Genomic DNA, 12,549 nt, shown 5'->3' with positions numbered 1-12,549 from the left:
AATGTCTGATAACAAGCATTGAGAACCCTAAAGCCACAACCGGAAAGGAATTCTTCCATTTCCTGTACATTAATGGTAACACGCTTTTGCCTGTGAAGTTTCCACAGAAAGTATAAATGACTAATTCTGACCACCAGGGGGGAGTGTAATTAATTTAGTGAATTAACAGCAGCCACAGAAACCACATACAGAGTGAGTCTAGCAGAGTGCAGTGTGGCACTGAGCCCAGAAGTGGGGTCAGGGGTCATCTGAGAGTACAAAGCTCTTTAATGGAGTGCATGCATGTCCATGGGGCTTGCCACTGGCATTATTATACCAAACAACATTCACATGTGGAAGCTGTGGGGACATAATTCACCTCTAATCTCTCCCGTGCCAAGCTCTTGTTTCAGAAACAATACAATAAAACAAAATCTATTTTCCAAAATTTCTTCAATCATTCAACATTTTCGGAAGCTATGCAGGGCATGGATGGACTTGCTTGAGGGGGGGGGGGGGGGGGGAGTGTTGCTTAGGGCTGCCAACCCCCCCGGCCCCCTCCGAGGGACCAGACCTGATCACGTCTCTTGTGGGGGCCGCCAGTAGTTCAGTAGGCCCCCGGTGGCTCTCATCAGCTCTGTCAGGGGGAAAGTGCAATTCACGCCTGACCGATCCTCCCCTTGCTCCCCCTGTTGCCTTCTGCTCCAACGCCCCCCCCCCCCCCCCCCCCCCCCCTCACACCCTTCTCTGGTGGCTGCTGGAATTAGGCAGCAGTGACGGCGTTATATTTAAGCAATAGATCACGCCAGGCTGTGGTATGTGCTCATTATACCACTGTTATGGGGCGTTGTCCGGCCCCGAAGCGCAGCGGAGGGCCGGCGACCCCCTTCTCAGTGGTATAATGAGCACATGCCACTGACTGAAGTGATCTATTGCTTTTATACAACGGTTACTATTATGGCGAAACGAAAGTCATAGACACACTACATTTAAAAAGAAACCAAGAAAGTCAAAATAGCCGTTTAATTAAAGAATACAAAAAAGTAGTCCCTCCTTGCTGCCGCTATGCATCGACGGTCGCTATGCAACACACTTTAGCGTCCCTCCGAGAGAAGGCTCCGATAGAGCGGTTCGCCGGCAATTTATCCTATGGAGCAGTTCACTCGCCGTGTGCCTAAGCTTTCGTTAGTCTCTCCATCGCCTTGCTCACTCCCGGAGTAACAACATTTACACCCTCTCCATCATCCAACACATGTTTTACTTTGTAACGGTTTCTACTTCCAGGCGCGGAGTGATATGCAAACTTTCACAAAATGATCGGGCGTCATAGCAGTTATGTATATGCTCATTATACAACAGTTGGGAACCAATCAGATCGCTGGATTTAGGTCCCCCGTTGTATAAGTACACGTAATGTCATGTGATGTGTGTGTAAAAGCACTATTAGCGTGAGGGGAGACATCACGATGTTCAACTGGCCGTTGGAAAACTAGTGCTAAACACACACACACACACACACACACACACACGCGCACACGGTTCTCTGTCACAACATCTCTACCTGGCTGGTGGGTGTGCCAACACTCTCTTCCAGGCAATGAGAGGTGTATGATGCATAGCCTCCAAAGGCACTGGACGTCTTAACCTTTCGGAAATCCCAGCTTTTTTACTACCACCCAACTTTGCTTTTGTGTGTTTACATTATTGCAATCAGTTGTCATAACCCCCACCTACCCCACCAAACCACCCCCACACACACACACACACACCCCCCTCCTTTCATGCCATCATTTGCCACACCGACCGCCTTGGCACACAACGGAATGGAAGACTTTACAATTTTGTGCATTGATTGCGCAAAGAAAAAAAATCTTGGTTCTTTCTTGACATAAAGCAATCAAACTGAACAGCCAAAGAAAACATTGCTATGGGCTAAATCGTAACACTTTCTCGTAAGAGTTCTCGTAATGTCAATATCCTGCAGAACAGTGTGTGTGACTGGGGGGGGGGATAATTGCTATCCTGAATTGAGAGAAAGCGTTGAAGAAAGAGCATGAGAGTGAAAGGAAGACAGATTGGTGTAAAATGAATAAAAGAGAAACATAAACAGAGACCAAGTACAAGCCGATACAAGCTACAGGCTTTGTGAGTGTATTTTAAGAAGAGTAGCTTACGTCGGGGTATTCTTTGACGGGCACGAAGAGTTTCTCCTGCTGGTGGATGATGGTGCCGTTTGGCTCCGGCAGGTCCAGGGGCTGTTTACCCACCAGGCCATTCACTGAGTCACTGTACATGTCCTTGCGAACTCTGTTGATCTCTGCGGCAAACAAGAACAAACACACAATCAGGTTAGAAACGTGCGGATAGCTAAGCAGCGACTAACGAAAGCAGCAACTGTGATACACCAATATTATTCCTGAATGAAGTTTATATTTACATGCAAAATAAATATTTTCTGGTGATTCATTCTGAGGGCTTTATCAAACAGATTTGCACATTCCTCAATAACCGCAACGCCCTTTCTGTCACCGCAGCACCAAAAACATTTTGCCAAAGCAAACGCTTCTCGCCACAATTACCAGCTCTTTGACACCGTGAACCTGGGTGTGTCTTTGTTTATCTTTTGTATGGTGTGCTGGGGCAGTAGCGCTGATGGCAGCACCTGCACTCAAGTTTAACCAGGGAGAAGCAATGGGGGAGCCGAGAAAGTGAACCAGAGCAGAGAATTGCCCGTGCTGAGGTTTTATGCCTTCAGAACGGATTTCCCCAGATAAAAAATAAATGGACCTGAGGAAGACACTGCCTACACACCCACACTAGGGATGTCCCTATACGATATTTGGATCGGATCGGCCGCCGATATTAGCAAAAAAATGCATATCAATATCGGATCGGCCTGCACGGGAAAATCCCGATCCGGACTCCCGATCCCGTTTGTTTTCAAAACTCCGGTCCGTGTTTTCGAGCGCACCAATGTAGGTAATCCATTCCAGTTTTTTTTAAGCTTTTCCCCCCAAATCCGGTCCGTGTTGTTAAGCACACCTAGCGCACACTGTGTGTGTGGTAATTTGACTATTTTCTACTCAGGTTTTGTGTGTGTTGCTTTTATATATAATGTTATATTGTTTCCAATATGGTTTACACTCTTGTTGTTCAAGAACAGAGCACTGATGCCAATTCAGTGTGTGCGTGGTAATTTGACTATTTATTATTTTGTCTATTTTGTATTTAACCCTGAATAAACAGGTCAGCTTATCATTACCAACTATTGTGGATTATTCAAACTAACCTAATTAAGTTGGCTAGTTGTTCTTAAGAGTAAAACCCTTTTCAACATGAGTAGTACAACAAAATAAGTAAATATCTTTAATCTTTAATACAAGCTTGGATCGGCCGGTATCGGTATCGGACGATGCTAAAAGCTACAATATCGGTATCGGATCGGAAGTGCAAAAAGCTGGATCGGGACATCCCTAACCCACACACACTCACACAAAATAAATCCCCCCTCGTGCACACTCCCTCATACTGTTCATATTAAACTTTCACAAGTGCACGAACCCCTCGAGCACATGTTCACTCCCTCTCGCCTTGTTTGCGTGTGTTGTAACTTGGCCCTGCCTCGGTATGAGTGGGGAGGGGCTATTTCCTGTGGACCCATCTGCCTCAGGGACCCATGCTGAGTGACTGATTGACAGGGTTGTGATTGATCGATGATGAGGGACCTTGACCACTAGAGAACCCCCACACACACACACACACACACACCTGGTAAACAGCTACATGGGGCCGGGGTAAGTAACATGTGGGAGAGTGCGAAACTGCAAAAAATAAATAAATAAGACTAGAAATGTTTTCCCTAGGTTACTTACTCCCCATGCTAACCACATGATATCAACATTCACCGCTCCAGTCCCTCTCATAGACATCGCCCTTCCACTAGAACATATTGCATCAGTCCCCCTCAAACACAACTGAAGGACACACACACGCATACACACACACACACATACACGGCGCCTTCCTGACGATGCAAAACAGAAATCAATCAGGTGTGCCCAGGAAACAGAAATACTAATTATACCACAAGGCACTGTGTCTGTATGGAGCCTGGAAGCCCAGACTCAAACAAAACCCTTCTCACAGGGTGGCAAGGTAATTAAAGAGCTCACGCTGAATGCCTCTATCCCAGGCTAGCAACAGCCGGTGCGTGCACGTACAGTTTCAATGCCTGCCGCAATGCATTCTGGGCGGGCCAATAATTCCCCAAGCTCCCACAAAAAAAAAAAAGGTTCACACAAAAAGGTAAAAACCCAGACGCCCTCAAGAAGAGTAATCTGTATAGGCCTTTAAATCACCAATACACTCTCAGAAGAGGCTTTACAGGCCCCTACTCAAACGCTGGTGTTAACGACACCACTAAACCTATATAAAACCGGTTGCCTTGCCGATACCTTGGCCCCTCTTGCGACAGAAAAGCACACAGCCCCCCCCCCCCCCCCATCGCATCGCTGGGGAGCGGCCACTGGGGTGCGCCTCTCCCACCCTAGTGGAACACGGCATGCCAGCGGACGTTCTCGGTCAAATCCCAACAGAAATCAAGCCATCGGTGGGGGACTGACAAGACAAGAGCACGCACACAAAAACAATGGGACTGAAATGGGTGAATGCTAAGCACATTCAACACATCTCACTGCCACCTCCGCTTCCGACTCCCTCTCTATCCCTCCCTCTCTCTCTCTCTCTCCTCAGGGCTGAAATGCCACATTAACATAAGGGGGCGAGCCGGCCCATCAGCAGAGACGTGCAATGGTTGACAACCTTTTATTTCATCACACTAACTCTTTTTTTTCCCCCATCCACTCTGAAGCACCACATTCAGCCAAAAATTACCCCCTGCCTGGCACAACTGACTAAATCATTTGTCTAGTTGTCCACCCAGGAACCAGAAGAGTGAAATAATAAAATGAGGAGCAGGCAAATGCTGTGTTCTGGAAGAAGTGGAACAGAAGGAGACAATGGTGGTTACAGTGAGGAGGCTATTAACCATTTTCTATTGTACTACCCTAGGGTGACTGGTGTGTGTGTGAGTGGGTTTACAAATCCCCCGTTACTCCCCACCCCCCCCCCCCCCCCCGAAGCCATTCTTCAGCTCAATGCTAATGTCAACGAGGCCAATATCGGTAGATTAGACCTGGACGATAAATCAATATTAATATCTATCACGATAAAATCTGCTGCGATAAATGCAGTGTGTTTTTAAAGACATTTCCGATATTTTTCGATTTACGTTTAACAGCATCAATCATTAACTGGGTGCAGAGCCACGAGCCAGTGCAAAGGCAGAATTTAATAGGCTGCTTCAGTGCGCGATGACGTATATGCCGTCAGTACCCCCACAGACTGACTGAGGGAAATCCCTGTTCAGGTAATTTTCTCTGCAAAATGAGTTCCCCTGACCAGGAGCAAGCTGACGCATGTTCCCTCACGAAGACCACCTGTGTGGAGTAGTGTACCATTACTCAGAAGTAAAAATGAGCGGGGTCGAAACAGAGTGTGAGGAAACGGTTGTCCAAAGACAAAGTAAATCGTACCCAAGAAAGGCATCACCCCTTTGGTTATTTGGAAATGGTTTGGCCTGTCTGAGGTCTGAACAGGCACGGACTCTCATTGGGTGCACAATATGATAGTGACCGGTCCTCAGCAGAACGGGAAACCCCGCAAACCTCTTCCACCATATTAAAAAAGGTACCACCCCAGAGAGCGGTCCATAAGCTTGAGTGTGCGCCATCATGCTAGCGTCGCTGGTCTCCCCCCAGCAGTAGTAGTATTCAGCTGCCCAGCCCCTCCATGCTGCATCGTGTCGCTAAAGATACGATGCCTATAAGCACGGTTAAAAAGCAGTGCTTCAAGAAGCGAATGAGCTTCATGGATGCCAAGGACGCACTGCCTGGACAAAAATATTTCTCCAGAACGTCTCTCCCTCAGCTCCACTCTCCAGCAGTTGTAAACATATTTATTATTTGATTTAATCAATATTCAGTATCCTTTGAGACGTTTGAAACAAGGCATTCTATGTGATGGGAATCACAGCAGTTGTAAAAAACACACAGTGTCACACACACACACACACACACACACACACACACACACACACACACACACACACACACACACACACACACACACACACACACACACACACACACACACACACACACACACACACAGAGAGGGGTGAGGGAGAGAAGAGGAGAAAAATAACAACCATGGCATTCAAGAAGGGAGCAGTCTACAGACTCCATTTGACTCAGGCTTCCCATGAATGCCCCTTAGTGAAAGTAAAAAAAACAGTAATTTTCCTTTCTCTTCCCTTTTGCTCCCCCCCTCCCCGTCTTTTGCCCTTTTCCTCAGCAATCGGAGCCGGGCGAAAAGGAATCAAATGTCATAGTCCGTGGCTGCCGAGCTCCCCTATCTGGCCCTGTGTAAGCCAAGATAAAGAGAAGATTTCCCCTCATCTCTTCCGAGCTCATCTCCCCGCAGGACCGCAATGAGACTGCAACAACACTGTGTGTGTGTGTGTGTGTGTGTGTGTGTGTGTGTGTGTGTGTGTGTGTGTGTGTGTGTGTGTGTGTGTGTGTGTGTGTGTGTGTGTGTGTGTGTGTGTGTGTGTGTGTGTGTGTGTGTGTGTGTGTGTGTGTGTGAAGAGGAGATAATGATGGCAAAGTTAGGGAGGAGCGAGAGGGAAACAGACTGGTGGAGAAGTTAGGGAGAAGAGATGGACAGAATGATGTTCAAGTTAGGAAAGAGGGAGAGATAAACACAATGATGGTGAAGTTAGTGAGGGAGAAGAGATAAACGGAATGATGGTAGAGTTAGGGGGGGGGCGAGAGAACAACAGAATGATGGTAAACTTCTGGAGGAGAGAGGGAGAGATAAAGAAGTAGGTCATGGTGAGCCTAGATAGGGATGGGGGGGGTAAACGAGAGATGAAGAGATAGACACAATGTTTAAGAAAATGACTGGTAGAAAATTTAGACACAAAAATGAATTGACAGTGTGACCAGGAGGCTAGGGAAGGATCTAAAATGGGAAAAGAGAGAAAGATTGAGGTTGGGTGTCGCTGAAGCTATGGAGGCTGCTCCATGCAATCATCAAGGAAGGAACAGCGTGTCATTAAAGGGAGGGGGGGCGACTTACACATTGGTCGAAACACACATGAAGTCGATACATTAAGGCACCACAAACAATGCTGCGATCTAAAAACCTGCTGGTAAATTCGGCTGTGAAACAAACCAATCCGATTGGACGCGCCAAATTGTAGCATTTTACTTCATACTTGACAACATGAATGAATGCTCCGTGTCAGGATGCAAGTCTAGAACATATTTTCATCCCTCCACTTCCTTCTCTCTAGCATTCCTTTGCATATGCCGTGGAGGAGGCAGGGCTTCCCGAGCAGAAAGCAGCAGAGATGGTGGCTGTGGGTTTGGTAGAAACCAGAACCAGAACTCCCAGGAATACTAGCTGAGATTGGTACATCCCGCCTGGTGTGTTTACCGGTTACTATGGAGGCCGCATCACGCCGGCGCCGAATCCAGATGTCCCACCCTGACATCACGACCACACGATGAGCTAAGGAGGACAAACTGATCCCATGAAATTACCGGGACCCCGAGAATAGGTTTAGGGAGTGCATAAACAACAGCAGTTTACCGTTGTTGACGTAATGCTCAAAGTTAAATTGAAATACTGAAATAAACAGCAAGATGAAAGCAACGAGTCAAATGCATCATTGTGCGCCACCGTGACCTTAGAAAACCCCCTCTCTTGCCTTCTCTCCGTCTCTCACGCACAGTAATGTAGCTTCCCTTGCCCTGCCAGAGGCTGCTAACAGGCCTGTGTCCCCTGCACTACCAAATCAAAAGCACACACAAACACATTCTGTACACACACACGCACATCTGTCAAAATTAGGCCTTGACTGGAGGGGAAAGACGGTAAAAATAAACATGCAAGTGTACTTGCGTGCGTGCCAATCAGCCTAGGCCGAGGCCAGCACTTGTTACATATTTAGGAAAACAGATTGCACAAACATCCACTAAAATTAGCGTCTTTAGATCGGAAATCAAAGAGGACAAGGGACAAGGGACGAAGAAATGATCAGTGCTCAGCTGCATCGCCGGCGCCTCTGATCCTACAAGAACTAATGAAACCAGAACCTGGGATGGGCACAGTGGCAGGGCGCGAGGGAGAGTGGGTGCAGTAGGATAGAGAGAGCAAGCCACAAATAGAAAGAGAGATTGCCACATGGGTCAAGCAGGAGCGACTGTAATCAGGTTCAGGAGCAGTTAGACCTGTCCCACCAGATGGCTACCAGCCTATTAACAGTCCAGGAATAGCCGTGATCCATAGGGATATTTAAACAGCCTTCTCCTCCGCATATCGCAGGCTCAGAGAAATGAGAAAGAACTGTAATCTGTGAGTAATCATCTTGATCGGCTTGCCGGGGCAAAGCCGCTTTGGCTACCTTGTGATGGCTGGTATTAGTCCGGTAATACCAGCCACCTGAAACGGATGGAGCCTAAGACCAATTACACGTAACCCTGCGTGCTTCCACCGCACACTGACTCTGCCCAATCCCTCACAGTGGTTCTAAGTGTACCAGCAACCATGCGAGTGCTAATGTTTTTAGTGTGTATTTGTGTATTTATTTTGTGATCCGTCTCTGTCAAAGCCCAAATTACTTGATAATGCTGGGGCCTTGAAATAGGTTAATCAGAAAGGACTGTGGTTTACATTTGGCCGACCATTTTATCAAGAGCGAACTACAACGGTTAAATCAGACAAAAACACCCGAGGCTGGCAAAACCAACCACGGAAGGCAGCAGCTAGCTCGTATGGAGCAATTAGGCAGGCGTCTTGCTCAGGGACACCTCAGCACACAACTAGGGGGAGCCAGGGAATCGAAGTAGCAACCTTCCGGTTACAAGGCAACCTGTGTAAAGGGACATTCGTTTGTATTGAGAAAAGTCCTGAAACATTGCAGAGGATGGAGTCCGAGCTGATTTTGTATAAATAGATTATAGTTAGAAACTAAAATGTAAAAAGCCATAAAAAAGTATTAGTAGTAGTAGACTGTTTTTATTTCATGCAATCAAAAGCTTTTACCACTGTTGTACGACCGTATGAGAAACTAGACTGTAACCATGTTTTCATATAACTATAGATTAATTTTATGTTGTAAGTGCAACAGATTTTAAGCTGTTTAAACTCTTTAAGGGTCCCAGATAGATTGCAGGAGGATAAATGAATGACCCACAGTAGGCTGTCCAGCATATTAGTGGCCCTTAATTCTCTCAAAGAGGGAGTACAATTCACTTAGCTTGACACACACACACACACACACACACACACACACACACACACACACACACACACACACACACACACACACACACACACACACACACACACACACACACACACACACACACACACACACACACACACACACACACACGTGTGCATTTACTGTAGGCAGCTTTGTCCCCAGTCGGGCCCCGCTTTCTGATCGTCATTAATGAGCCGAACCTGGCTGAGACAAACACATGACACACAAAGACTGCAGTGTGTTGTGCGTCAAGGCTCCTTCTATGTGGGCTTTGCAGTTTTAAGCATATAGAGAATAAATACACACCATCGAAAATGTCCCATACCCCCCCCGACTACAAGACAAAAATCCACAACGCTAATGAGGCCGAATGTGTGTGTTTGGAGTCGATGCTCTCCTGAGAAGTAGAGCCACAGTGGGAGAAAGGATGAGAGAGGGAGGGAGACACTAGCCTGGGAGAAAATGTACTGAACAAACAAGCGGCAAATAAAACTGTACCTCTGCTCCCATGTGCCTCACTCGGGGGGGGCCTCTCGATATTCGCTCCTATGCCAGTGATAATGGGGGGGGGAAACAGAACGCCATGACAGCCAGCCTTCCTTCACCTCTCTCCCGCATGGATTAACTGTCACTCTAGGTCGTCGCCCTGCTGTTTAATCAACTCACTGTTGATCTGGCCTAAGACTGGGGTGCGAGAGGGGGTAGCTGCACAAGTGAAATATAGCCCTGAAGAGGAATGAACCCATCTTAAACAGAAATAACCGAGGGTGTGATGTTGGCAAAATTCTTATGAATTCAATAGAGAGTGTGATGTTGGTAACACGCGTATGAATAGTTAAACATGCATTCAAATATGTTCCAATAATTGACAGCAGTAGGTAAGAGAGGCGCCCTTAAGCGGAGAGCTCCCTGACCTTGTTAATAAAGCAGATATGACAGGATTATAAAAGCAAACGCTTTTAGCGATACTCGTTGGCTAAACCGTTTGACAAAGGGGGAAGAAAGGCGCGGGGCCTTTTACATTCCATTAGAACGCCTTTTTTCTTTTGTTCTTGCACCCCCACTGCTGTAGTCATCCAGGAATCCAGCCCCCCCCCCCCCCCCCCCCCCCTGCGCTTCTGGAAAGGAGAGCAATTCAACGGCAGCACTATCTGCAGAGCCATCAGGAGGTCTGCCTAAAATTAGAAAGAAGGATCATCGCATTTGATGATGTGGAACTGCTTTATGGGGCCGGGTGCTGGCGGAGGGGGCACGCTGGCAGCCCAATGAGCCATGGGAGTGCCAGTTTCCTGTGCACAGTGGGGTCTTCCATGGAACGAGGCGGCACTGGCAGGGAGGCCCGGCTCTACACAGAGCCGTAATGGCCTCCTCTAAGAGGATGCCGCGGGGGGTCAGCGTTCATTACACCCTGTGTGTGTGTGGGGAGGGGGTGGGGCCCAGGGTTATCACGAGTACACACACACACACACACACACACACACACACACACACACACACACACACACACACACACACACACACACACACACACACACACACACACACACACACACACACACACACACACACACACACACACACACACACACACACACCAGGGGGTGAGTAGGCACGTTAGAACGCTACAGAAAGACACAGGTTTCATTGTACAAAACAGCTGTCTATGCGGGCACAAAATTATTTTACGTCAAAAAGCTAATCTCGTACACAAACACGCCGTACAAGTGATCGCTAACTCTTGCAAATCAAAATGCAGGTTGGATCGCCGAAGTAATTAGAAGGTTTGCAAGTCTCATTTCAGAGCCGTTTCATAGCGAAGCTAATTATACAGCCATCACAGCAATCCCAGTGTGTAGCGATGTGCTAATTCTATCACTCCCCTCAGATCACCTTTTTGAGGGAAAAAAGTCCCAAAACCTCCATGGAGCTGACACAGCCATCCCAACACTCACGAATGCACAATCAGGCTACAAGGCTCTGAAATACCATGCAAAGATAGGCAATTCCACCACTGCCATCTAAAAGAGGGGAGTGATATGTTGCGTTAAATTGGAAGGCACAGAAAGTCATTTAATAAGCCGGGCTTTAGGAGGAGCAGCCCAATAAATGTTTTACTGGAGACAATAATGGAAAGACAAAACCGGTCCCACTACAGTAAACTAAAGGCTTGGCTATGCTTCCACGTCAACGCAGCGCATGGGGGTTTACGGAACCGTTGCGCCCATGCGGAACCCTCCCCGAGTCCCCCGCAAGTGCCTGACTTGCGCCTCCCAAAAATGGTCACCTTGCGTCGAGTCAAGCGCTGTGATCGGTCCGCTCACTAAAACTAGACGCTGAACCAAAATAGGTTCACGACTTCGTTGAAGTGTCTGCGTGGTCAATAACTAAAATAGGCCGTACAATTTAGGCCTTTGAGAGGCGGCGTTAATATAGCATTCTGGGCCTATTATTTACAAGAAATAAATGTTTATTGGTAGAATGCCCTCTAGTGACAGGGATGTTAAATAGTGGCATTGGCCATGTATAATCCTGTGTAGATATAGTCAATATTAATAAAAGGCAACATTTTTGTAGTAAAAATTTGAATATAATTAGAATGTTAAAAAAAAGGAATGAAATCAAACGGATAGAGGAAGATTGAGAGCTCTATAGTACCCTGACTGGGATGTGAGGAGGATACCAGATAAGCAGCAAAAGGAATAACAGGATGGAAATGCCAGGATGCAGGTTGTATTGTATAGATTTCCCTGTGATGTGTAGCGCGCCCCTATTATTTCCTCTTTTTTTGCGTGAAAACGGCTCTTCTCGTGATCAGAGGCCCAAGGGGTGAGGGGGACGACTCATACTTCCTTTCACTGCTAGTATGACGCAATGGTGCATATTTGGTAGAAAAAGGCAGCTTGAAACATCTTCTACCATAACTAGTCAGGCATTCAGTAGAGTCTTACATCCAAAGTGACTTGGTGTAATTAAGTAGCAGATAAGGTTGCAAGAGTTTAACTTGCCCATGGATGCCTACAAATTGGTGGCTGATCGAACCCAGTATCCATCGGCCAGGGGTCCCAACGCCATAACCGACAACAATTGCCGGAAAAGGTCCAGCTGTCAGTGCAGGAAGGAAGGAAAGGCTCTGGCTTTCAATGTGACTGGAGAAGATAACCAACAGTGTTGCTTCC

At 47.1% G+C, this 12,549-nt stretch overlaps 1 protein-coding gene across 5 annotated transcripts in view; it reads right to left on the bottom strand.

Annotated features, from left to right (window-relative positions):
- qkia (QKI, KH domain containing, RNA binding a) overlaps positions 1-12,549 on the bottom strand; it is a 71,194-nt gene that overhangs the window by 46,493 nt on the left and 12,152 nt on the right. For all 5 annotated transcript variants that reach the window (XM_056590216.1, XM_056590217.1, XM_056590213.1 and 2 more), the window contains exon 2: positions 2,154-2,296. In XM_056590216.1, the coding sequence (XP_056446191.1) occupies positions 2,154-2,296 (143 nt within the window). The remainder of the gene's footprint in view (positions 1-2,153; positions 2,297-12,549) is intronic.

The sequence above is a fragment of the Gadus chalcogrammus genome, chromosome 5, assembly GCF_026213295.1.
Source record: "Gadus chalcogrammus isolate NIFS_2021 chromosome 5, NIFS_Gcha_1.0, whole genome shotgun sequence".
NCBI classification, from domain to species: Eukaryota; Metazoa; Chordata; class Actinopteri; order Gadiformes; family Gadidae; genus Gadus; species Gadus chalcogrammus.
This window is presented reverse-complemented; position numbering and strand designations above follow the sequence as displayed.